We start from the raw sequence: 21,091 nt of genomic DNA on the forward strand, positions 1-21,091 counted from the left end.
AATATTATAAAAATATGGGTACAAGTTATAATTTTCTAATTCCTCTCGTTTAGACGAATCAATAATCCACAAAATTATGCCCAAATTTGTGAAACATTTTACTTTTGGAAGATATTTTACACTATTTTACAACTGAAAAATGAGTAAAATATTTTATTGAAAAACATTTTATATCAAAAACAAATAGAGCCTAAATGTGAAAAAAAAATTAAATTAAGGCCAAAACAAAACAAAAAACAAAAAGCCAAGAGAAACAAGGGCTGAGTAGTATGTCCGATTAACAAACAATACTCCCCGTTCAGCAAAATAAGCCAATTAGCTTTTTTTTGTCTTTATTCGAAAAAAAATAGTATTTGTTAGTTTTTCGTCAATTTTTTGGAGATTATTGCATTGTCATAACGAGAGGAATCTAAAAAGTAAAAAATTATGATCGAAACCTAATTTTTTTGTTAGGTTTCGAAGACAAAAAAATTAGGTTTTGATCGTAATTTTTTACTTTTCAGATTCCTCTCGTCATGACGATGCAATAATTTTCAAAAAAAATTGACGAAAAACTAACAAATACAAAAAAAATTAAATAAAAATAATAAAATAAGCCAATTGGCTTATTCAGCCCAACAGGTAAGGGTATTATGGTCAAATGTCCACCCATAATATAGCAGTAATTTATATCGCTGGTATCTGGTAAGGCTATTATGGGTAGAACCAATTACTACTTGATGTTTCCAATGGAACTTGTGAACCATCAGGTGAGAAACCATGCTTGGTGAGTTCGTTTCCTCGTGTCTCCCTCCGTGGAGATCAAGGTTCGAGTCCCACAAGGGGCGGAGTTTGGAGTTTCAGAGCTATAAATAGCCTTTGAGTTCTCTCATTGACTAACTTTTCATTAACCCCCGGTAACTATAAATTATGACCCAAAAAAAAAAAAACACCATCAGGTTGCTTAAGAAAGTGTTCTGCCATTGATATCACAGCTTACAAGAATGAGTAAATTCTGGGCCGGTCTTATTATTGGATTTCATATCCCACCAAATCCTATGGGGTAAAAGCGCAATGCTCATTCAGTCCTGTGGACGTGATTTTACTTCTTTATCCCACTTTAAATAGCAACAAATGAACACAGCCATCATTTAAGGTTTCAAATGAATGCACCTCTCTCTCTCTCTCTCTCTCTCTCTCTCTCTCTCTCTCTCTCTCTCTCTCTCTCTCTCTCTCTCTCTCTCTCTCTCCTCTAGTTAGCCCCGCCACCACCGGCTACTCCTCCACCAGTCTCAGCCACTCCTCCGTTGGTCTTAGCTCCACCGCCAGGTACTCTTCCTCTGGTCGTTCCACCCCTGTTGCCTCCATGGACGTCGATGCCTCCGCCGCCTCCGTCTGGAACTGCAATCGCCATTCTTACAATTAACAATTTGGACAGAATTTAACACTGTTAACCATGGCGGTAATTAACACTGTTAATTGTAAATTTGGACAGAATTTAATACTATTAATTATAAATTTAGATAGAATTTAACATTGTTGATCGTGGAGGTGGTGGCAGCGGCGTGGTAATGGTGGTGGTTGTGGTGGTATAGGAGGTTATATAGGCCAACTGTTAATTGACATTGTTAATTGTGGTGTAAATTTATATAAAAATTAGCACCGTTAATTTAGATAGAAATTAACAATGTTAATTGTGGTGGTGGTGGCGGCGGCAGCGGCGTGGTGGTGATGGTGGAGTGGTGGTGGTGGTAGGGGCGACGTTGTGGTGGTGGTGGTGTAGAAGGTTGTATGAATCGACTGTTAATTCAGACAAAAATTAACACTGTCAATTGTGGTGGTGGTGGTGGTAGTAGTGGCGGCAACATGGTGGTGGTGGTGGTAGCGACACAGTGGCGTGGCGGCATAGTGGCGGCGACGGCGACGGCGTGGTGGTGGCAGTGGGGTGGAGCGGTGGTGGTGGCAGCGTGGTGGTGGTGGCTGGATCGTCTCTCTCCAATCGTTTTTTTTTACGAGGGGTATTTTTGTTAATAAAATAATGAAAAGGACTTACTGAGCTATAGGCTCTTTGGACATGACATAATAGGCAATTCTTCACACAGACAGGACCGGCCAGGAAGTTCCCCCTAAGAATTTATGAAAATGACGACTTCTTGTTTCATCAGAGCGCCAGGAGAAGAAAAAAAGAAATTTCACTATTTGTTGCTCTGTGTTATAACAAGTAAATTAAGGCCCTTTGCGACTTGTTCCGCAATCGTCACATGTTTCGTCAGTTCCACCCCACCAAATCGCTCAAGCAGATCACACAAATGTCGAAATGAATGCGGCCCCATACGAATAATATCGCGATGAGACCTCTTAAATTGAAATTGAAGTCGGGTCATTAAGTCATCTCGAACTTTTTTTCTGTCCATACCTAAAATGATGCGGTGACAATATTTTTGCCAGTACTTTCGATGCAAATACCGATATACCACAATGCCAAGAGCTTGAACAGCGGCTAATTGTAGCCGTTGATCCCACGCGCTGGATGTTTTTTTTTTTTGCATATTCGTTTATCCTATATAGAGTTCACGTACTAGATATGGTAAGAAGTACTCTTATCAAATGTTCTAAAAAATGGCAAAGAAGAATTTTGCATAAACTTACCTGAGAGCTCTCTATCCAATGGAGGGAAAACTGATGGAGGAAAATGAAGGGAAATGACAAATAGGTGGAGTAAATGGACGTGGTGGAGGAAAAATATGGAGGGAAGGGAAGGGAAAATAAAAGAAGAGAGAAAGTGAAACAGTAAGTTTGTCCACATATGTATTCACCACACAGATTCTGCACATATTTTAATGTTGGGCTCACTGTGTCATATACAAACAATTCAAGCCGTTTATTAAATTAGAATATTTTTTTGAGTACTCCCGTGATTTTGATTCTGTATAGATTTTAATGTAGGGCCTGCTATGGTCCCATACGAATAATTCGAGCCATTCGTTAAATTTAGAATATTTTTTCCGAGTACCCCCGTGAAGAATTAGCTCAATCCAATAATTGCAAGTGCTCGATCAAATCTTTTAACTTTTCATTCATATTTAAATTTAATAAATGGCTCAAATCATTTATGTGAAATCCCTAATAGGTCCTACATTAAAATCCGTGTAGAATCTATGTGTGGTGAATGTCTCGTCAATAGCACCATTGTGAAAGGGTGAAATTGGGGTTCGGAATCGGAAACTCTAAGGCCACCGACCATGGGCACCAATGGGCACGTGGGGCCCACTCCAGGTCCCGCATGGATAATTTGAGCTGTTCAATAAATTTTAAATAAAAAATTGAGTGGGCTCATGAAAAGTAAGCTCAATTCGATATGTGTAGTTGCTCGATTCAATCTTCCATTTTTCATTCTAATTTCAGATTTTTTGTGAAAAAAAATAAAAAAATAGGATCAAACATATACACAAATCGGATTGAGTGGATTTTTCCAAAGCCTACTTGGTTTTTTATTTAAAAATTATTGAACAACTCGAATCATCGGTATGAAGCCCGTAATGGGCTTTGCGTACCCGTCGGTGGCTATGGTCTGTTTCCATAGTAGGGTTGGTTTGGAATACACGTCTCTGGATTTTGTACCGACAATGGTGCATTTTTGTTCAATTAGAGCCTTCATCCAAATTTCTATCCAAATTTGGGTCAAAGCTTACTCCAAAGGCAAAATGATCCCTTACCCAAATATGGAGTATATTGTTTTTTTATGCTTTCAAGACTATTTCCTTCCATTTTTGTTTTCCCCAACGATTTCTGCCAAAAGGGTAGCACACATCTCTCTTTAACGACACAGTTCTTATTCCGCAACCAGCTTTAGGATTCTTCTAGAGAGAATAGAGAGATCGTTGAGTCTTCAGCATTCAGAGAGAGGGAGAGAAAGAGAGAGAGAGAGTTACAAGTATCCAAGCTTGAGAAAGTCATGACGTCGTACACATCATGCTCTCAGAATGACATGAAAGGGGCTGTTGAAAAGAGAAAAGAGTCATTGGAATATTGGGAAAAAAAATAGAGAAAGACTAGGGTTGTCTCAAATTTAGAAAAAAAAAAAGGTAAAACCCAAAATAAGAAAGGGTTTTGGTGGAGAGGATTTTTTTTGTGGGTTTTGCCCAAATTTTAAATTTGGTTTTTAAAATGGGTCAAGTTGGATATCCTCTTGGAAGGGGTAAAATCGGAACTTGATAAACAGAGCTCCAAACAAGGGAGGAAACCTATTCCCTCCCTTTCTTTCCTTCTCTCTTTGAAGTCCATTCATCCAAACGAGCTGTGGCCTCAACGCTGTGAAAGAAAGAATGATGAGATTTAGGGTTTTGCAGAGATTCCCTCTCATTGGCAACTACAAGCGCATGAACCATCTCAATCAGCGACGTCTTTCATTCTCTTCGTTTCTTCGGAAGTTACAAACCGCCCAAGGTCGAGCTTCCTTCAATGGCGGCAAAAGTAGCACCTCCCAAGGTCAGCCCGATTCACTCGTAGTAACTTGGTTTTTTGCCATAGCTAATCAGACAGGATAAATTGTCGCTAAATTTCTCATAGTTCCCTAAGTTTCTTGTACAATCAATTGGTTGGCAAAAGAAACAGAAAGTTTGGTGCGGTCCAAATCTAACGTAAAGTTTTGCATGATATTCTGGAGGTGAAAAGCCCAGTAGTTAGAAATACAAGTTTTTTTTGTTTCCTTTCCTTTTTGTAATGGAGGAACAGTCGTACTCCCAAAGCATGGACATCTGCCTGAACCATTGGGGCAACCCGTGGGTGTGTGTTAGAAATACAAGTTATAAGTCTGATTTCCGTGTGTGAGTATTTTTATTTTCGTGGTTCATTGTAAAGACAATGTATGGGCACTAAATGTCAGTGTCTGGGCAGGTAATTCATTTCTGGTACCTGGTGCAACCATGGCGACTATAGTTATGCTTGGTGCTCTTCATGCCCGTCGTATGTACAATGACAAGAAGGTATGTTTAGTACGCTCCGAAAAGTCTTCAATTGTTTAGCACACATCTATGAATTAAATCCATGGCATCATTTGAGTAGCACCTGGCTAGTTTGCAATATAGCGTAATCATCCTCAAAGATTAATAAAAAAAAAATCGCTGTTGAAAAAAAAATTAAAAATATAACGTGCTTAAGCTAGTTTAATGTCCCAAAAGTTGATGTGCTGGCATTCGGGCATTTGCTTTGCCACTCCAACAACATCTGCGTTCTCGTTTGTTGGAGCCATGAAGATGATCTAAATTATGTTGATGACATTCCACCAATTCAATTTAACCTTTACAAAGTAGTCAAGGCACTTGGTTGGAGTAGCGCGCGTCATTCAAATCTCATTGCCAATAGAGTTGTGGTCCGTGGCAACATAACATCATGGTAGCTAACTCGTTTTGCTTTGTAAGTGTATAAGGGACACACTTTTGGCTTAGCCAACACAGCTTAGTACCTTACTCATGGTGACATAGCCAATATTTGGGACTTCCAACCATCAAAAAGTTAGCTTCCTAGGTGTTCGGTATGTTATTATTATTCTTCTCATGATCGCTTAGTTGTTTGATGTTTTTGGATTTTTGGGTGGCAGATTGAAGAAGCAAGGGAGAAAGGAGTTGAGTTTGAGTTTCAACCCGATACAAAAGTAATTTTTCTATGATAAAAACTTTGAATTGTTCTCTTCGAGTTTTTATTTATTTTCTCTCTTTGTTCTGGCGATAATCTGTATGGATACATAATGTTTTTTCTTCATGTTGCTGACTTACTACCAAAAATGATATGATCTTCTCAACTTCAGGCTACATTCTTGAGATTGGTACCTTTGCGCTCCATTTCCAGATTTTGGGGTTTCTTAACTAGTGTGGTGAGTTTTTGTCATTTAAGATACGATTGATAGCTGAGGTTCTAATTATTTGAGGGCTCTTGTTTGATTGATACCGCTTCATGCTATCTGAAACTAGACCATATGACATGCAACCTGATGCATTCGCATTACAACTCACAAGAGGCTGTTTTTGTTTCTTATTCTCTCTGTTATGATGTGATGAAAACTATTCAAGCAACTCTCCTCTGATTTGGAAGCACATTTCTCTATTCTTCGTCTCATAATTAGTGCTGGTACCTTGTCATGTGGCATTTACCCACAAACCCCCAACCCCATGTCCCTTATTTCAAATCTATGCAAGGAACCCCTCGATGGATCCTCCAATTATGCTACTACGAACACTATATGAGATTCCCAAGGCACCTCCCCTATATACACACTAAAAAGTCTCCATTGAGCATGGTGACTTCACAACTCTGTAGGTCGGGAGCAGGGCTTAGTACCTTGCTCGAGACCGAAGGAGGCATGTGATTTGGAGGCCAGAGCAAAAGGATTGTCAAGACTCACTTTCAATGTGGGGAGCCCCAACATGGCTGGTAAGAAAGAGAGAGGGAGTTGGCCAACATCTGATACCTTGAAGAGGTATCACGACCACTGCTTGACATTTGGGAGCCTGTATTATAACTACCACCTTACTCTGTTTACATACCTCCACATATTACTTAAACTACCTCGTTGAATCCCCAAGTAAGATCTTAGGCTCTGTTTGTAAGGTTTCAATGAGGAGTCTAGTCAACATTCATTATGGTCACCGACGAGGAGGAAGCTTAGCAAGTGGCTTTCCTCCCCTCCAAAGCTCCTAGACTACATAAAAACGACTTGACACAACATTAAGCACACATTGATTACACACAAGACCTATGTAAAGCATTCTTAACTCTCTGGTTTACCAATCTCTGTTGTCATCTCTCTCTCTCTCTCTCTCTCTCTCTCTCTCTCTCACTCTCTCTCTCTCTCTCTCTCTCTCTCTCTCTCTCAGGCTTCCCTTAGCTCTCTCCTCCACTTCCGGTGGTGTTGAGCCATTTTAGGCTGTGATCACGACACTTCCACAATTAGGCTATTAGTTTAGCTACGTTATCTTTTAGGGATTCTTAAACCATGGTAATTTGAAGTCACAAAGAAATAAATTTGTGGTCTATTTTGCTTTTCCCGGTACAGAGTATGATCAAAAGATTTTCTTGCAATAAACATGCATTTTTTGGTGGCTAATGGTTGATAACTTGATGTTGTATGCTTTTGAAAAGCAATTGAAACTTTTGAATGTAGAATGTTATCATTCATTTAACATGCTATTTTACTTTAGAGACAATTGCCAACTCCCTCCTTTTCCACCACCCTACGCCCACTGCTGCCCCGCCCAGAGAGAGTAGTTGTTGGTTTGGGACTCTGCACAAGTAGATGAATTCATAAACGATTATTAGTAAAATATCAGACACCTCTCTCTCTCTCTCTCTCTCTCTCTCTCTGTTTTGACAAGTGATATGTACTTACATGTGCGTATTTTACATCCCATGTTGCTTTAGAATAGCCTTTAACTCATGAATATATAAGTTCTTGGAACCCTTTACTGTAATCTGGTTTTCAAGATTGAGTTTTATCTAGGGTTTGTACCATTTGATACAGAGCCGGCCATGTCAAAGATGGAATGTGACAAAACCAATGCAAGGACTTTGTGGTCTTGGACCCTGGTAGGCTGGTGTGGAATCCCCTATACTACGTGCGGGCATAGTGTATCGGTGTTGAATACTGATAGGTGAGTGAAGATGCCAAGTAGGTAAGGGTTACCATTGGGTCAATGTTGATAACAGTTGGCCACTGTGTACATTGGACATGCGGTGCGCGGTGACAAGTTATCGTCCCTCTTTGCTTTGCAATAGCCCTTGTACATAAGAACATTTATCTCATGGGCACCTTTTTCTTTTAAGTTGGCTTTTGAGGTTGAGTTCTAGGCTTCTAGCCAAAGGTTTGCACCAGTGTATGTAAATTTGCAGTCATGTTCTATTATCACTCATGATATAGTCAACCCATTGTTCAACTTTAGCTCATCTTTATGTGCTCTTTTTTCCTTAAGAAACTTTTATTTTCTCCCCATTTAATCAAATTGTTTTCTTATGTATGTCAAAAAAATGTATGACTTCTGCTGAAAATGGTTATCTTAGAGCTAATTATCGCTTGCTTAAATTTTCTTTCAGGAACTTCCCATCTGGTTCCGTCCACATGTCTATAGAGCTTGGGCTCGGGCGTTTCATTCCAGTATAGTTCTTTTCCCCATTTATCTTTGGTTGCGATGATTAGATAGTAAATACTGTATAGCGTGCAATTGACTGTTGTTAAATGGGTATACAGTTTGCATTATATGTGTGAAGGGAGAAGCTTTTATTTTTATCATCAGTAGTACTGTGTGCTAATAAGATTACCAGATATAGTAGAAGAATTCTTACGACCATCCTGTGGTTTGAATATCAGATTTGGAAGAAGCCGCTAAGCCTTTGAATGAATATGCATCTTTGAGAGAGTTCTTTGTTCGCTCCTTGAAAGAAGATTCTAGACCCATAGACTCCAACCCTTGTTGTCTGGTAACTGGTAACCAGCTTCTTGGGCATCTCATTGGTCCAGATTCCATGTCACTCTAAACTGTTTCTGACACTTGTCTGATATTTTGTACCCTGTATTGTCATGATTATAGATCAGTCCAGTGGATGGTACTGTTCTAAGATTCGGAGATTTTAAGGAAGCAGGCACCATGATTGAGCAAGTTAAAGGATTTTCGTATTCTGTGTCTTCTCTTCTTGGTGCAAGACCACTCCTTCCTTCAATGGAGGATGTGCAACGAGAGAGTAGGGGACAAGAAAAGGCTCCACGAGATGAGGATAAAAAGTCATGGTGGAGAATTACGCTGGCTTCTCCAAAAGTTAGGGACCCAGAACCAGCAAGGTGACTATCCCTACTTATTTTGCAGATTTATCTTCACCGCCCTATTCCACATTAACTATTTTTTGCTACTTCCTTTGAATCTATGGCATTTTTAATTTGCCATTGATTCAAAGGGGGATCCATTTGATATTGTCTTCATGATACACTCAACCATGCAAATGTAACCATATAGATTGTATTGCTTTTTCTCTTCTCAAGAGTGCCAAGAAATCCTTGACAAATGTTAGGGGGATAAAGTTGTACGTTCTATGAGGGACGATTAATATCCTTAGTATTGATTTAGTTAGGTTAGCAGCTTCGAGTCCTGGGACGTAACTGCTCTACAAGAAGTGGGGAGAAGGTTGCCTATCTGCTATCTCTTTGAGTCCTTTCATAAGTGAAGGGACCTTGTACGAAATTGTTTTATCAATGGATGTGATGGTTTTATGACCTTAGTGCTATAGATTCATAAAATCACGTGATTCTATTGTTTGAACCTCAATCTCTTTGGGTCCTGAGGGTATCTACTATACAAAACACCACGGTGTGGACCCCACACAAGGCATTTTTAGTGGATGGTTGAGATTACTTTGATCCAACAGCCATTGTCCACCCACTCCATTTTCTTCTCTCTCCTCTCTTTTCTTTCTCACAAATTAAGGGCTAGTATAACTAAAGCCCCAAAAATGATCCAACCATAATCAACCAAGGAACCTCTCGGCCAAAGGAGTTTTGGAAAGAGTGTAATTTGATCAAAATCCTTTCATATTCCCTACCAAAAAGTGGACAGTCTCTCTTATCCCAAACCTTTAACATTTTTTTTCTCCGCCGAATATTTGTAGCTCCGGGGCCACACTTGAGGTTTGACTGTAGTTGATCCATTGTTGATATCTTTTTATCCTCTAAGTTTGGTCCTTTTAAAGCCAGTTTTGTTTTGCCAAATTCGTAAAACAATATTCTGATTTCTAGAACGGATTGGGAATGGGTTAATTCGTTGATGGTTCACATCTTTCCGAATCCATTCACCATCCGTTAAAAGTTCGGAAATTGGATATTACATCTAGAGTTTGGTGATTGGTACGACCACCGATGACGGCTTGATATAAAGGGATTTTTTTCTTCGATCCGTCTTCTCTGAACCTTTGCTGTTTCTGGCAATTTCTTCAGCAAATTGATGTGCCATAATGTAGAGCATTTTTTCTTGGGGGGAAATTTTATTTTCTAATTTATTTCAGATTTCTTTTCATACCTTCTGAATTTGTTTGGTACTGAGTATTTCCCTTTTCCGAGATTCTTTTCATTTTCCCAGAATGCTTCAGTTCCATTTTGTTTCCATGTAAACAGTTTCCGAACAACTGAATGACACGGCATAGTTGTCATTGAATATACATGAGAGAGGGGCAGCAAGTGCTACAGTGACCCATCGGGTGTCGTGACGGGAGTTCTGGCAAGGCTGGAGTTCCCGTTTTCAGCCTTGCCAGCCCTGAGTTTTTTGGGGGCAGATGCAAATGTTTTTAGATGGGGCCTTTATACATAATTCACAATAAAAAATTTCCAAGTATTAAAAATATATATACTTCAAAGATAATAGTACAAGTTCAACATCATAATAACAAAAGGCTGGACAATTAAACATCACTCTTCTCATATTTTTTGTTACATAAGTAGAATTTAAGCTCTCATGCATAATCAAGTTTAGCCACAACATCTTTTTCAATGGATAGCTTGCTAATCCATTCAACCTTTTGCCGTTCAAAAAAGATAATCCATTCAACCTTTTGCCGTTCAAAAAAGATAATCCATTCAACCTTTTGCCGTTCAAAAAAGATAATCCATTCAACCTCTCTTGACATATTTGACAGAAGGTAATATTTCAATCAACTTTAAGTTCCATAAGTATCTTTCCTCGGGGGCAACTGTAAATGGTATAGTCAACTATATACTATTAGCGAGTTTGCTAAAGTGGTAGTTATGTTGGATTTTGTTATCTTAGTTTCTTGTTGGACGTGAATTTTGCGTTACACACTTGAAAGAGAGGTTAGGATCTCTACCAATTGATAAATTGCAGGCAGTGGTTCCCCTAACAACAAAAATCTTATCAAAGACTAACCAAGTGCCAAAACACCCAAGGTAGATAATGGTGAAAGCATGGGTCAAAAGGTTCCAGTTATGGTTGATTCTTGATAGATTGATTTAGTTGAGCAATGTCATAAACATACTTGAAGGTTTCCTGTTCGGAGTGCCGTAGGCACGAGTAATTCGCAAGTATATTCCTATTTTGTTTCTGATTTCAAATAAGGCTAAGGACATGAGGATCCCACCAAAAAGTTGCGAAAATCACTAAGACACATGCATCACAAGAAAGGTGGCGCAGTCAATGTATGTGTAATTTGTTTATTTACTTGGACACTTTGTTGGAAAATTTGAATTTCCAGGTGGTGCTGTTTTCTGACCTTGTCGTACCGTGTCAAAAATAAATTTATAAAAACTTGGAGTTAACTACTTCTCCGTAGAATAGTGGTCAAGACCGAGTGTCGATCCACAGGGACAGTATGGCTAAGTTATTATAATTTCGATTGATTTCTAGATTAATTCAGAGGAAAAAGATTTGAGTTGTTTGATTTCAGAAAACTAATTAACTAAGAAAGCAACTAATTAATTGATTTGGAAACTGATGGAAAAAAGACCTAGGTTTTCGAATCCACCCCGACCGCGTAACAACGATATGCATAGGCTAGGTTTAACATTCGAATCATTAAAAACTATCGTTAGAGCTTGCAATCCCTTCCGATAATCGTCAAGAAGATAATTGAGTTGTTAAAAGGTATAGACTATCCCATAACACGGACCGTCTCACTATCTCGGTCTGGCCGTCTAACGGCACAATCCTTCTTAGGAGCATAATCTATCTCAGAACTCCAACCACAATCAAAGAATACCTTTGTTTAACTCCATATTTGAAAATCATGAATATAAATACAGAACTTATTTAAAGCATTAAAATCATTCCATAAAACTGAAACTGAGTTCTATGTAAACAATTGATTCGAATATTAAAACCTAAACCTATACATATACAAAGTTACTTGGCATGGTGCTTCATCTTCCCCCTAGGGAATGGAGTTAGCCGGCCATGGGAGCCGGAGTCATGCTTCTATGATGTCGTCGTCCGTTCCCAGCCGAACTTTTTTTTTCTGTCGAAGTCAGAGAGATATATACTCTTTAATGTAGGGTTGAAAGCATTAACTACATAATAGGTCCATGGGACTTTATGTAATGATTAATTGGCAATTGGACTTTGAGTAACTCTGCACTTTGACCCCGAACATCATTAAACTCTTGTTTTTATCCAAAATCTTGGACAATGAGCTCGATCAACCTATAAACGAAATAAAAGCAAGATTAATATCAAGCAACATATATAAATGGCTAACAAGTGTAGTTTGGAGGGCCAAAATATCAATATTTCGGCACTTATCAGCTACATTGTTGCCTGAGTTGATGTCCAATTCATGTAGGACTGTGGCTGGCATAGCGCCAATTTCCTCTGCTTAAGTCATTCCTCCTAGAGATGAATCAGAGCATCTCTAGTGCATTAGCTAAAATTGTTAGGTAAAGTGTGTGGTATAAGACAAAAAGTGTAAGTAGTGGGACCCAATTGTGTTTGTAAGAGTGTATATTAGGAGAGTGAATCAGTATTTTAATGGCGTAGCAAAGATGTGTGGTAGTGTAAGATAAGTGTATCTGCATATATTTGTGTATATATGTATAAACATATACATACATATACACATATATATACATACATATACACACACACACACACACACACACATATATATATATATATATATATATATATATATATGTAAGCCTCACCCCTCCTTTTCTTTCTTTCTCTCTCCTCCCATCTTTTAAATGTCAGTGCTCTTTCTCTCCTATCCCACTTCCCCTTGACCGTTGATACTGAGACCCAGAGTTGGGAGCTCCCTAGCTAACATTGCTTTGACACGGACAGTTAGGACACAATCACTGGCACTAGAGATGAATTTTTGCACTGTATTACCTCTCTGACTTATACACTGATCAAACACACCCCTTGTGCATCCCACTAGAGATGCCCTCAGAATGCAAGTTAATCTGTGTACTGTTTACCCTTTTGCAGTCCAATGAAGGGCCTTTTCTATTGTGTGCTTTACCTGAAGCCTGGAGACTATCACCGAATACACTCTCCAGTTGATTGGAATGTTCTTGTTCGTCGACATTTTTCAGGTTTTGTTAAATGCCATTGTTGTTGAGAGAACTCTGTATATGTGGACTCAATGCATTGCTTTTTCTTTACTGATAACTTATGTTTCAGTGCTGGTATGGATTAAAGAAATGAAGCATACCATTGGCTGTTTGATCCATCTTTTATCCGCTTGGTCCTATAGCGACTCATATGGATCTTTATATATCAATTCCTTAAAACCCTCTAAACTGAAGAAAGTGTATCATATTGTTGCTTAGATGGCTCATGCAATCAGAATATATATCAGTGGATGGAATAAACCTTTCTTCGTTGCTGTAGAACTGCTCCATGCTTGGATCACCAGGTCACTTTTGTTTTGGTCCATCCATTCATGAACCGTGGTTGACCACCTTAGGCTAGGAAGGAGCCCGCACCCTAGGTCACGGACTCGCACCTTTGGCGCTGAGACTTTTCTCTTGCCAACGAGTTGAGTCCTTTTATTTGGACCCTTTGTATCCCAAGTGTCTAAACATGAGTGGTTAGGAACGAATATGGTGTGGTGATCCTGGACTATTAAAGGATTACAAGATTCACTGTAGCGGGCAGCCTCAGCTAGATCGTGTTCTACCTGTTCCCATTCTTGTTGGGAAAGAAGCAATAGAAAATTAGTCTTAGGTCCATTATGTGAACTTCATAAGCCCACAAGTCCACCTATTAATTTTGTAAGGTCTTAGGTCCATTTTAGGGTACCCTAGGGTTTAGGCACTTTCATAAGATTTTAGGGTGCACTTTTTTATTATAGGATAGGGTACCCTAGGGTAGGGTAGATTACCCTAGCGTAGGGTACCCTAGGGTTTAGGTACTTTTATAGGGTTTTAGGGTGCACTTTCCTATCGGAAAAGATATTTGCACCGACGGTTTCCGTACCGACGGCCACCGGACGGCCGATCCGAGCTGTCCAAAAATTTTTTTAAAAAAAAACGAGGGGAGGCATCCGAGGTGTGTAAGGTGCTTGATCCGAGCACCATTTTTTCGTGTATATATGTATATTCGTGTGTAAGGTGCTTGATCCGAGCACCCTTTTTTCGGGTATATATGTATATTCGAATATACATATATACCCGAAAAAAAGGTGCTCGGATCAAGCAACTTACACACCTTGGATGCCGTTGATTCCCGCGTGGGCCCCCTCGTTTTTTTTTAAAAAAAATTTTGGACGGCTTGGATCGGCCGTCCGGTGGCCGTCGGTACGGTTTCCCTACGGAAACCGTCGGTGCAAATAGTAGTACTCCTTTCCTATTATAGTGTTTTAGTGGTTTAGGCACTTTCATAGGGTTTTAGGCACTTGCATAGGGTACCCTAGGGTTTAGGTTGTGTGAACTTGTGGCTTTACAAAACTATGAGGTGGACTTGTGGGCTTATGAAATGTCTATAGTGAACCTATCGCTAAATCTCCCAAGAAGCAACCCCTAGCTAAGTAAGAATAATTCATTCATATGTTTCCGTCATAACATTTCTACGTACGTGTTGATTTTGGACTATGCTGCTGCATTTTCCTGTTATTGGTAGTTTGGCATGTTTTTATGTCATCAGGCTTTTTTCTTTTGAAGAATGTTTTTTCTAATGAGAGTATGAGACAGATGGTGAACTGTTGAACCATTGACCTGGCCACCTGACTGGGCCATTGTTGACTCCTGGGTTGTTGTTTCCGTCATTAACATTACATTTTCTGGTTTATTGGTAGTTTGGCATGTTTCTCTCTCATCAGGGTTTTTTCTTTTGAAAAATCTGTATATCGAATGACACAGATGGTGAAATGTTGAACCATTGACCTAGCCACCTGACTGGGTCGCTGTTGTCCTGGTTGGATAGCCATAAATAAACCGTCGTTCTCAATGTAATTACTCGTTTCCAATTTCTCTGTACCTGATTAATCTCAGCAAGTTTCCATTCTTTTATTGTTTTTGCAGGTCGGCTTTTCCCTTTGAATGAACGAGCTACAAGAACAATCAGGAACCTCTATGTCGAGAATGAGAGAGTGAGTCTATATTCATTTTGTATTGTAATGGGGGACTGTCCATTTATTTTAGTCTCCACTTTCTTTTCGACTATGTCTAACGTGGGCACATAGGGCATTCACATTCTAGGGTGAAACTAGCGGCTCCTAATTTCAGAGGTCATGAATTCATATAGCATCAAAAGAGAGGATGATAAACCAATTTGACATTATATCTACAGTTAAGAGAGGTATGGGGGAAGAGTGGTGGTTTTAAATTTAGCCAGCTTTCTTCGGTGATCGGGGAAAGTTGTAAGACAGGGTGATCAATGTGTGATACCCAACTGTGACCGATGGATCTCTAGTCCCTAGGGAGACAATAAGGGCATAGACGGGCCCGGGAACGTGGAGTACTGGGCACGGAGGATCTGCAGGTGTTTCCTCATGACAGGTTTGGGTAATAGCCCGACCCAGCACCACCAAGGGGTTATTACAATCGTTCCGGTCTACCAAGAGCTTGTTTTCCACCTCTTCAGGAAGTTAGTAGTTTTCAAAATGCAAGTCTAATATTTATAAGCTCCCCCTAAACCAACATAGACACAAGTAGCCTGCATTGAAAAGGACACAATGTGAAAAAAAATGTTGGGTCAATAATCGGCCCCGCAATGGTTATCTGTCCCCATGGGAGATTGAGGGTTTCACAGAATTTCATATTTTGTCTCTTCAGGTGGTACTTGAAGGCCGATGGGAAGAAGGTTATATGGCAATGGCAGCAATAGGCGCTACAAATATTGGATCAATTGAGGTTGAGTGCTGCTTTTTCGTTTTGTTAATGCAATGTACATCCGTTTAGTGGGGTCTTTTGTTGAGGTTCAATGATGTTCCCCCATCCATCTCTTTTGATGACGTGAGAAAGGGGTTATCCTTCAGTAAAATGGTAAAAGCTTGGGTTGTAAAGCATGAGAACACAGGATTTGGAAGCCGCTGCTACTGTACTACATAAAAGAATGAAATCTCATGCATTATAACGGGTCGTGACCCTGGCTAATGAGTAATGGCCTTTCTTGCATTTACATGTAAAGGGGCATCGTTTAAAACCACAATGAGTTATTATAACATGTTTCTGAGGTGAATCAGCATTTAGGGTATGAATTTCCATAACCTAGAGCATTGTACCTCAGCTCACTCTGTTAGAGTTCACGTTATTGCAATTTCTATAGTTCAGATTGTCATTTACTTTCTATGGTACTAGACGTTTTGTGAACTCTGAACTTCACGTGACAGCTTTTCATTGAACCTGCACTGGGGACGAACCGGCCAAGAAAGAAGTTACTGCACTCCGAGCCTCCTGAAGAACGGATTTATGAACCTGCACGTGCCGGTGTGATGCTTAAGAAAGGGGATGAGGTTAGAATGACTGACATTGATTTCCTTAAAAGCTCAGAAGCTTGATGACCCTTGGCTTATTTATAGATTATTTCTTGTTGGATCAAGTATTTGCTCCACGACTGATCCTAACTCACAAATGCATTTAAATTACTCCCCCCACCTACAGATTTCACTCCCTCTTTAGAAAATTAGCAGGTATTAGCAAACTAAAAGGTTGAGTTGGTTCATGTACAACTGCCATACATGTATTTAGTTTCCGTACTTACTTCTATCATTTTTTGAACGGCAAGTTTCTGTACTTCTAGTCATGTAGACCTCGGGGGTGGCCCTTTTTTAAAAATTTATTTTGGGTTTCTAGCTCTCTTATTTCTTCAGTCTTTCCCCATAATGCTTTCAGGTGGCTGCATTCAACATGGGGTCGACGGTTGTCCTTGTATTCCAAGCTCCCATATCTCTGCCGGGTGACGAGTCTGTTTCATCAGAATTCAAGTTCTCTATTAGAGAAGGAGACAGAGTTCGTGTTGGGGAAGCGCTAGGAAGGTGGAACGATTCATAGCGACCGGTATGCCCCAGTGAGCTGTCTGCCATGCTTAGGGTGCTATTTGATCAATTTATTTGCAGTAATCTAAGACTCATTTTGTGCATCATTGAGCAGAATTTGGCTTTCATGTTCTGAATTTATGATGTCTGCCTGTAAATCTTAGGATGCTGGTGATTATGAAAAAAAAGGTGTTTGGCTTTTTTTGCCGAGTGATTTTGAATCATTGTTTAGTTGTGGATTTTGGTTTTTACCGGAGCTGGGGTGCCCAAGGGGTGTTTAGCCTTGTTACCAGAGTTTGCTCACTCCTACGTTTTTCAGATTCAAAACCTCCTTGGTGCTTTCAACTCTTGTAGTCTGACCCGGATATCTTGAGTTACGGGGGAGAAATATTCAACCTAGTTGTTTGTTTTGTCAATGTTAAAACACAACAATTAGGACATCAAAAAGTACTAACATTCAAGCAAAAAAAAAAAAAGTGAAATTGATTGGAAAAGAAAAAGAGATGGGCAGGACTGGTGGATTTGTTCGCAAGTGGAGTGATAGTCTAGTGGTAGGTTTCATATACTCCCATGCATTTTATTACGATACTGATTTTCATAGAGGGGAAAAAAAAACACAAAAAACTCTTTTCAAGGTAAACACAAGAAACCGTATCAACCGAACACCAAGACGTGCACTTCTTGGAGATGAGAACGAATCTAATTGAATAGCAACGCCGTCCAAGTATTTCTCAATTAAACAAAATGAAGACTTTGTTTTTTTAGGAAACGAAACATGTATTCATAATCAAGAACAAGTACAAAGGATCTATAGATCTGAACCGAAAATAAAGAAAAACGAAAAAGATTATGCAAAAATTGACAATTGCGTTGATGGAGACCACCGATTCACTCGTGGATGTGGTTAGAGGAAGATGGAGGAAACACATCGGTAACTTACGGAAGCTCAACGTCCCTTCGTCCCACTGCAGTCGTAGTTGCAAGGTGCCACCACCGCTGCTGCAAAAGAACCCACGGACCCGTCGCCAAAGCAGATCGGATCTGAGAGCCGAAAACCCAGCTCTGAAAGCAAAGACTCTGCCATTAACATAATAAAGACAAAGAATTTCCTCAAAGTCAATTTTTTGCAAAAATAAGAAAAAAATTCATAAAATTTGTCCAAACTACTAATGTTTTGAATTTGAGAATTACATAGATCATTATTTCTGTAGAGAGGAAGTATTCGTAAATCTCTTCCTCACCCTAAAACTTGGCGCCAAATGTCTTTTTATTTTTATTTTTATACATGTGCAGAAAATCTCACGAAACCCCAAAGAATGCGATTGGGAGTGATCTTGGGACACGGCTATGTTGTGCTCCAACGCCCTTATTCACCACATATTTTTGTGGGGTTTATACACTTAGTACTAGGCCTCACAACAATGCTTGGCGAGTAAGTATATTGGAGCGCCACACAACGGTGCTCCAAGACCACCAAATAAATTTCCATGCGGTGCAGAAAAAAAAAGAAGGACTGCGATAGGATCATAGGAGCAACACCTGTCCCAAAATGGGGTCCAATCTTTGTCCCGAAAAGTTATGTGCTTATGTGTCGAGGTATTTTTTGTCCGTTAAACTGTGTGATTTTTTTCTTATGTTTTGAATTCAACGGTCGAAAAACTCTTCAGTACAGTCGCACAGAGCTTTTCAGTACAGAGGATCGTGCCTCCTCCAATACCCATGTCCCTGTACCTCTTCTTTTGGTTACGCGTGTCGCACTACAAATTATTGTACACACATTATTTATTCCACATCCTCGGACACCGAGATACCTGAATATATTATAAACAAATCCCATTATTTAAAAAGAATGGATTATAGGAGTATATTTAGGATGTTGATTTTGCCCCTCCCTTTTTTGTTAACACCACTTTTCTGTAAGTGTATTTGTGGTGTTAACAAAAAAAGGAGTGACGTTATAAAAAAAGAAGTGGTAAAATCATCTCCCTATATTTAATCCCCATATAATTGGTGTTTAGTTTAGCCATTAGTTTAAGAGAACAAAATTAAAATTGTGTGTGCAGATTCGGGGGAGCAGTGTGTGTGCATGCATGCACCTACCCCGAGCTCTGTTATTTAATCTAAATCGTTTATTTTGTTTGTCTCGTTGAGTGCAAGTTCACGAAAATATTCAGATTGATCAGGATTCGTTAACTATTTGATCGATTACCATTTTACCTTACAGTTTGTTTTTGAAGAAAATTTTGAAAACATAATTATCGAGGAATCTGAATTTTTTTGGTGGACTACCAACTCAACAAGACGAAAAATGAATGGTTTAGATAAAATAGCGAGACCCAAAATGGTCCCAATGCTCCAAATATAGATTTCTCCGGGAGCGTTCAATTTATAGAAATTTCACAGAAAAAATAAATGATTTATGGGGTGTTTTGGCTAAATAACTGAGCCAGATTATATATTTTTTCCTTATTTAATTAGTTTTGCATTAATTTTTTTTGTGAATGATTCGTATTGATGACAAGAATCTAAATCTAAAAAGTAAAAAATTGTGAACCAATCTTAATTTTTTTAAATAAAGACAATAATAATCCAAAAAGCATGTCTGTTTTAGATTACTTTTGTCTTTAACAAAAAAATTTAAATATTTTGATCATAATTTTTTTACTTTTTAGTTTCATCTCGACAAGACGAACCAATAATCCATACAAAGTCGATGAAAAATTAACAAATGCAAAAATTAAATGTTCTAGCTCAATTATTTAGCCATAACACTCATATCAACTGTTTCAGATACATTAGGAAATGAATTTTCGTTAACGAAACAATTTTAGAGCACAAGAATCTTAGAAACAAGATCCTCTTTTCAGAATATACCTTGCACATAATACGAGTTGGTTGTGCAAGTCTAAATTCACATTATTCACTGAAATTTCAACATAAAAAAATAAATACTACTCTACTACTACTATTAATAGATTATTAGCTTCAGCTTCTCCCGGGTCCGATCTCCTCAATCCCGAAAATCCTTGTACCTCTGTGTCGAGGAATTTTTCGGCCGTTGAATTATGTGATTTTTGTCCGCAAGTGGAGTGGTAGCTTTCATATACTCTCATGCATTTTTATTACGATACCGATTTTCACCGAGGAAAAAAAAACCACAAAATCCTATCTTTAAGTTAAACACAAGAAAACTGTATCAACTGGAACACCAATACACTTTTTGGAGACGAGAACGAATCTAATTGAGAGCAACGCCGTCCAAGTATTTCTCGCTTAAACTAGGGGTGGTGTTAATGCCAAAACTATTTTTCTTTGTGTCAAAATTGTAGTGCATAAAATATTTGTATCATGTGCAAGGTACAAAGGCTTTTATGCATTAGAGTTTTGGCATAAACAAAAACAGTTGTGGCATTATCATTATGGGAAAAAGTTAGTAGAGAAGTTCTTCAAAGTCATTTTTTTGGCAAATTAAGGAAAAAAATCTTAAAAAATTTGTCCAAACTAATGTTTTGAATTTGTGAATTACATAGATCATTATTTCTGTCGAGAGGAAGTATTCGTAAATCTCTTCCTAATTACCGCCAAATGTAATTTTTTTTAATACATGCGCAGAAATATCCCATGAAACCCCATGGAGTGCGATCGGGAGTGATGCACGGTTACGTTGTGCTCAAACATCCTTATTTACCATATATTTTTGCGGGGTTCATACATTTAGTACTAGGCCCTGCCCCACAACAATGGGTGGTGAATAAGGATGCTGGGGCACTACGCAATAGTGCTCTAAGACCACAAATAAATTTTCGTGCGGTGCATAATTTAAAAAAAAAAAAAAGAGGAAAAAAAGGACCGTGATAGAAGCAACACCTATCCCTTGGGCAACCACAAACACTTACACACACACTTTACACGCACACTCAAATCTTTTGGTGGGGCCCACACACACTAGAGGTGTCACCATGTAGTGTGTGTGGTCCCTAATTTGAATGCAATTGAATTTGGGTAAATATTTGTAATTATAGAATGATTGATTGAGAAAAGACAACATAGGTTTTTTTCCCAACAATTAAAAACTTCAATACTCGTTACAATCTGACAAACAGCCAATAGTTTGCCAATGGACTTGTAGTCTAATGTCATTTCCTCACCT

General features: G+C 38.9%; 1 protein-coding gene across 2 annotated transcripts; it reads left to right on the forward strand.

The window, feature by feature from the left end:
- The first annotated feature begins 4,173 nt into the window (after positions 1-4,173).
- On the forward strand, positions 4,174-17,165 carry LOC131324962 (phosphatidylserine decarboxylase proenzyme 1, mitochondrial). Of its 2 annotated transcripts, XM_058357082.1 has the most exons (12): positions 4,174-4,467; positions 4,876-4,964; positions 5,579-5,632; positions 5,786-5,851; positions 8,065-8,125; positions 8,339-8,448; positions 8,559-8,806; positions 12,951-13,057; positions 14,987-15,054; positions 15,740-15,817; positions 16,297-16,419; positions 16,799-17,165. In XM_058357082.1, exons 1-12 carry the CDS (start codon positions 4,305-4,307, stop codon positions 16,955-16,957), a joined length of 1,326 nt encoding a protein of 441 aa, XP_058213065.1. In that variant the 5' UTR covers positions 4,174-4,304; the 3' UTR covers positions 16,958-17,165. The 2 variants fall into 2 exon arrangements, with proteins under 2 accessions (XP_058213065.1, XP_058213066.1); XM_058357083.1 differs by lacking the exon at positions 15,740-15,817.
- Positions 17,166-21,091: the final 3,926 nt, after the last annotated feature.

The sequence above is a fragment of the Rhododendron vialii genome, chromosome 1a (genome assembly GCF_030253575.1).
Source record: "Rhododendron vialii isolate Sample 1 chromosome 1a, ASM3025357v1".
NCBI classification, from domain to species: domain Eukaryota; kingdom Viridiplantae; phylum Streptophyta; class Magnoliopsida; order Ericales; family Ericaceae; genus Rhododendron; species Rhododendron vialii.

Excerpts from the sequence above, each read along its gene's own strand:
- LOC131324962 (XM_058357082.1), top strand. The coding sequence starts at position 4,305 with ATGATGAGATTTAGGGTTTTGCAGAGATTCCCTCTCATTGGCAACTAC. Across the intron at positions 4,468-4,875 it reads CAAAAGTAGCACCTCCCAAG|GTAATTCATTTCTGGTACCT; the intron begins GTCAGCCCGATT and ends GTGTCTGGGCAG. Across the intron at positions 8,126-8,338 it reads GGCTCGGGCGTTTCATTCCA|ATTTGGAAGAAGCCGCTAAG; the intron begins GTATAGTTCTTT and ends TTTGAATATCAG.